The 6,319-nt window shown below is 42.1% G+C and overlaps 1 protein-coding gene across 1 annotated transcript in view; it reads right to left on the reverse strand.

The window, feature by feature from the left end:
* The window catches only part of ELMO1 (engulfment and cell motility 1), a 537,648-nt gene that overhangs the window by 377,538 nt on the left and 153,791 nt on the right, over positions 1-6,319 (reverse strand). The window contains exon 5 of the mRNA XM_024768877.1: positions 998-1,048. Coding sequence (XP_024624645.1) covers positions 998-1,048 — 51 coding nt within the window. The remainder of the gene's footprint in view (positions 1-997; positions 1,049-6,319) is intronic.

The following is a 6,319-nucleotide window of genomic DNA, read 5'->3' on the forward strand; positions in this document are numbered from 1 at the left end:
CCCGCGTCCCCTGCATCGGCAGGCGGACTCTCAACCACTGCGCCACCAGGGAAGCCCGTAAGCCTCTCTTAATGTAATTTTCGACAAGAGGAATTTGTGGTGGTTACAGTACCCACAATTTAATTTTAGCCAGATGCTTTTCCCAATTTTTAAATTTATTTTTAGCCTACCACATGGCTTCAGTGGAAACTGAAAATGAGAGCTAGACACAGTTTTCATCACATATGCAGAGTGAAAATAGTAACACTTGGTGTATTTTGTGCAGATTATTTTTTTAGGAGAGCGGTAAAATGCACTGTGAAAACTACGTAGTTAAAATATGCTAATGTTACTACCCAAAGTATCTATAAGCCAGCAAGAAAGATCAAGATAAGCAACACAGTCAGCTATAGTAATCTAAATATACGGCAGCATTTTGTTTAGCAGCTTTTATCTGGAAGACTTTAAAGTGTTTTGTTTTTTTTTTCCTAGAATCAGCTGTCAGTGAAACAGCGTTAAGTGGCAAACATTTCTTAAACTATATTTTTATGAATTGTCATAATAACTGACCAAAACTAGAAAATGCTTAAACACTCTCTCTCTTTCACACACAGACACACCCTCTGACTTCAAAGGGAAGTAACGGGCTGTCTCTAGTTTTATTTCCTTTGTTTGTTGTCTGAATTTGTTCAGATGGCCTTAGGTGGATCTGTGGACAGGTAGGTAAAAACCGATCAGTACAGCTGAGTTATCCCATCTGTAATATGAGAATTGCTGAGATGACCCCAAAACTCAAACTTTAAGATCAATTTACTTGCACATAACCTGGAACAAAAATTGCCCTTTCTGTAATGGGAAATAGAAGGAGGGGTATTCCTGCCAGTCCAGAATATGAGGACCGTCCAAAGATCTTTTGTTTCACACAAAAGTCACCGTGAAAAATTAACATCCCATAATCCCTTTAACAAACTGCAGATCAAAGACTTTACTAGAAAGCTACAAACAAAGATCAACTTACTGGAGATGTGGTTAATCGAAGGATAGTGCCATTTTTTATTTCATTGCGATTCTGGAAAAGAAAAAAAAAATCTCTGTAAATCTTCAAGTGGACGCTTGGGAAAGAAGAGAACAAAGGTAAGTATAATCTAGCAGAGACTCTATATAATAAGCATTCATATGATTCAGTTTATTCTCACTTGAGTAATTTTTAGTTATTTCACAAAGAACTTTAAACTGGATCCCAGATGTATTAACTTTATTTTTTTCCCTTCAATTCTTTTTGTTTAATTTAATTTTTATTTTATGTTGGAGTATAGCTGATTTACAATGTTGTGTTAGTTTCGGGTGCACAGCAAAGTGATTCAGTTATACATATACATATAACCATTCTTTTTCAGATTCTTTTCCCATATAGGTTATTACAGAATAGTGAGTAGAGTTCCCTGTGCTATACAGTAGGTCCTTCTTGATTATCTATTTTATATATAGTAGCGTGTATATGTTAATCCCATACTGTTAACTCAACCCTCCCCCCCTCCCCGAACTTTCCCCTTTGGGAACCATAAGTTTGTTTTCAAAGTCCGTGAGTCTATTTCTGTTCTGTTTCTTTATACCAAGTCATGGACAGCATTCAGTACAGAGGAAGTGAATATAAACCCAGAAAACAGGAATACGGGGCCCAAGGACAGGAATCAAAAAAAGCAATTTAAAAGGTTATTAAGGGAATATGACCCAGCAATACCATTCCTACATATACACCCAAGAGAACCGAAACTGTATGTCCACATAAAAACTTGTACATGAATGTTCATAGAAATGTTATTCATAATAGCCAAAAGTGCAAACAACCTGAATGTCCATCAGCAGATGACTAGGTAAACAAAATGTGGTAAATCCATATAATGGAATATTATTAGGCCATAAAAAGAAACGAAGTATTGATACACACTACCACATGGATGAAACTTGGAAACATCAAGCGAAAGAATCTAGAGGCAAAGGCCACATATTTTATGATTCCACGTATCAGAAGAGGCAAATCCATAGGAACAGGAAGCAGATTAATGGTTTCCAAGGGCTGGCGGAGGAGGATTTGGGAGTGAGTGCTAATGGGTTCAGGGGTTTTGGGGGGTGATTAAATGTTCTAAAATTGATTATGGTGATGATTTCAAAAATCTGTGAATATAGTAAAATCCAATGAATTGAGCACTTTGTAAGGTGAGTTTTTTTGGTACGTGAATTATACCTCAATAAAGCTGTTCTTTTTTAAATGAAAGGTTAGAAAGGAACCTGGTTTCTTAACATTTGATGGTCCCTACTGCATTTTGGCTTGAAGTTAAGAACAAACAGCATAGATGAGCGAGCAGATCCCAAATTGGTCCACTTCCACTTGGCAAGTGTATTTGAGGTGAGTGTCTTGAAACTTTCACTTAGCATCTTTGGCATTGAAGGGAGAATTTCACTGGTAGTTTTCTTTTCTGCCACCAGAGTACGCACCATGCTCAGCTTTCAGAAGTTGGCCTTCTGGGAGTCACAGTACCACATCCCTCCCCCTGGAGCACTGAGGCCAGGAGGTTAATAAAGTGCCTTGTGGGCCCTTCTCCTGTGCCGTTTCAGGCAAGTCCCAAGCTAGACTTTGCTCAGGAGGCAGCAGGCACGCTGAATTGTTGGGAGATTTCTCAGGATGAGATGCCAAAAACACATAGAACACTCACTGTCTCCATCAGCCAATTCTGACTACTTATTGGAAAATGAATTTTGTAAAAGAATTATCTGAAAGCGAACAGGCTTCAGGCCAATACTCTCTCCCAAAGAAAACCTAATCTGAACGTTTTATACAGAGTTCAGGCCTGAAAACTCCATACTGCTGGATCCAAACCTTCCTCGGGCAATTTCAGCGTAATCTAGAGCATCCCCAGCCAGACACCCTGGGCCACCTCTTGAGGGAGCAAGGTCCTCATTACCTGAAGTGTGCAGGCAAGGGCTGAATAGCCACCTGGCAGCCAGGCTCAGGTATGAGGTGGTGAAATGAATTTCAGTCTTTTAAATAAAAAACTCCTTTCAACTCTAAAATTCTATGCCTCTATGAGAATTGGAGAGGAAGACCACAAACAGTAATTATAGAATTAAGGAAGCCGAACACATAGCATACCTCTTTCCTGTCAGGTTCTAAATGAAAGAGAGTCAGAAGATGAAAGACTAAAATACCTCCTTTATTAGTGATTATGGAACACAAGGCTGAGAGTGAGAACCAGTTGACAGATAACTAAACCCTCAGGTTAACATACCCGTTGAGGTAAGACCAAAGGCAAGTTCCTTCCCAAGAGGAAAAGGGGGCCCAGTTTATTCTTCCCAAATAACGAATCAAGTAGGGAAAGAGGGTATGAAGAAACCAGGAGGGTTTAGCAATAATCTCTCCTCATGAAAATTAGGAGTGACGATGAAGCATTACTAATAAAAGCAATAAGCTAACATTTATTGAAAGGCACTGGGGTGAGGGTTTTTGGTTTTTGTTGGAATGCTTATTTAACCATCATAATAACTTGATGCTCACTTTAAAGATAAGGAACCAAAGCTACCAAGAGGATAAATTATTTGCCCAACATCATGGAGGGGGAAGGGCGGACTCACACTCATCAGGGTGGGGAGCATATCTGACACCAGATGCTGTGCTCTCTCTGGAAAAGGTAAGAAGATCTAGACCTTGCATTTATCTTCAAGGGGGGAGCGCATCACCTGGCCAACATATATGAGAGCAAAGAAGTAAGAATGGTATTAACAAATGCTCTGCATATTCCCAGGTGTTGCCTGGGATGCCCTGGGCATGGGGCACCAGGTGGGAGTATGGCCGGGGTGACCTCAAGCAGTTGAGTTCCAGGCCCCCATGTTGGCTCCTGCAACGTTGACTCCTGACTTTCTGGGACCCAAGTAGGAGTTCTTTGAAGAAAGTGTCTTGAGGATTGTTTAAAACAAAAGCAGTGTTAAAACCACTGACAGGCAGGGCTGGGTTCAAACGACCTCCGTCTCGCACCAGCTGTGTGTGCTCAGTGCGAGCTACTTAACCACTCTGATCTAAGTTTTCTCTTCCCTAATATGGGAAGAACAAGTCATTGCTTAGAGAATGTAGTAAGAACCAGACGTGACAGATGATCTGTGCCTGGCCTAGAACTGGTTCAAAAATGAGAGCGATCTGGACTATTACACCGAGAGCAGCACGCCTCCCTTCCCAGTCGGCAGTCCATTTGCCCTCTGTCTCTTCCTTTTCCCTAAAAAGATGTTTCTTAATCAGCATTTTGTATTTTGGAATAAAAAAGATAAGTAGAAGAGCCACTATTATATGCATTAAAAACGTTAAGGTCCCGACAGAAAGGTAGATAAACTGAAAGAAATAGGCAGTGGTAGACATCTGCTTCAGAGACTATTCTATCAGGAAAATCACCTGGATTGCACCTCATCTGCCACAGACTGATGACACCCTTTGCTCTCCAAGGCTGTCTGACTTGTGATGTAGACAAAGGAAAAGGCTTGGACTAACTCTTAATTTCATAAGTTCCATCCAGACACTGCAGCATCATTTAAGAGTTGGATTTCCAGATAGGACAGTCTCAGTTGGATCCACATTTCACTTCTCACCTGGAGAATCTGCTACAAGTGACACAGCTGCCCTTTGTGTCAGTTTGTTCAGGTGTAAAATAAGGAGAGCACCTGTCTCCTAAGGCTGTTCTGAGGATTAACTGAAACAATCCATTTAAAGTGCTTAGAGCAGAGAATGGCAAACACCTTGCAAACACTCACGAAAAAAAGTTAGCTGTTTATCATTAGCGCAAAAATAACATCTAAAAAGCACAGTGCTGCGTATGCGTATTTGTTTTCAGCTAGTCTCTCTCTATATGTAATCCAATCAGTAAAAATAATAGTGCCATCTATGTTATCCTGAGTCTAAGATTTTAGGAAGTCAGCAGCACATATCCAGCAGAATAACAGTTAGCAACCGTACGCCTCTTCTATCAGCAGACCAGCATGGCTGAGGAGGGAGGTCTGGCACACAGCTGGCTCCGCATCAAAGGCTGGGGAGCTGCCACTCACTCTTTTATCATAGTCTCAGGCCTCTAGGTCTGTTTCAGAGGGGCCTCCTTTGATGCAGTCCTCCAAGCATTCAATAAGGGCTGTGTGTGTGTGTATGGGTGTGTGTGTGATTGTACTTCCTTATCCTGTCCATTGGCTGCCGCCCTCTACCCGCTGACCATCACCTCTCGTTGAACCCTGACCAATACACCTCTACCTGCCGAGGCACTGCCACAGCTTGGCCTGGTACTGTTCTCCCTTAGTGAGGTGACTAATACACTGGCCAGCTTTGCCTCATCAACAGGTTATGCCACTGACCTTTGGGAAGCAGCTTTCAACAAGACCTATCCATCAGCATTCAACAGAGTCAAGGTCACCTCTCTCGGGCCAGACAAGGAACACCACTAAATGACATATAAAGGCACATGGGGAAGGAACAAAAAATAAAAGTGAACTCCCTCCCTTCAAATGGAGAGGGGGATTCTGCAATAATGAAGAATGTATCCATCAAGTCACAGAGCCAAGAAACTGTCCCATGCCCCTCTCTAGGAAATCAGCCTTTAATCTCCGATTCTCATGGGATCTTCATACCATTGGCTGTAGAATCACCATGAGTATTAAAATGCAGATTTCTGGGACTCCCCAGCTCGCCAAGCCCACACTCAGGGACCTGGGACTCTATATTTTCACTATGCTCCCAAGTAATTCTGATGAACAATGAAGTTTAGAATCATCCCAGTCTAATTCTAATTCATGCATCATAATTAGAGTAAGTATTGTGAATTTCGAGGTAATAAAGTGAGGCAAACAAGACTAATGCCAGCTCCTCAAAACTGAGGAGGAGAAAGCAGCAGAAAGAACATTTCTGCGGGATAATGTCCTCACGGCACACAATGCACGGGAAGAATGACAAGGGGCCCAGTGAAAGCCTGCTAAAGCCCCACTGTCCCATTTACTCCTAAGCCAGCAGTGGCAGACTGTACTAGCCCCTGACATTCACAGGCGTCTCGAGAGGATGCCTTTGTGTTTCTTCACAGAATCAGCTCAGTGACTCGGCCTCTGTGTGGACTGGATAATAAGATCCTGCAGAAAAACGTCACTGCTGTCATATTTTTCCCTCTGAAATTTATCTCAGTATGCCAACTTTCTATGTAGCCAGACAAATTAGGAATCACTCCCTGGTCAAAAATTCCAAATTCTACCCCTCTTCCTGCTATTGAGCAAGGAAAGCAGGAGGTCGGAGGGGGAGGGGGAGGGGGCGGGGGAGGGGAAGGGG

This window comes from Neophocaena asiaeorientalis, unplaced genomic scaffold, assembly GCF_003031525.2.
Source record: "Neophocaena asiaeorientalis asiaeorientalis breed wild unplaced genomic scaffold, Neophocaena_asiaeorientalis_V1.1 scaffold314, whole genome shotgun sequence".
Taxonomy (NCBI): domain Eukaryota; kingdom Metazoa; phylum Chordata; class Mammalia; order Artiodactyla; family Phocoenidae; genus Neophocaena; species Neophocaena asiaeorientalis.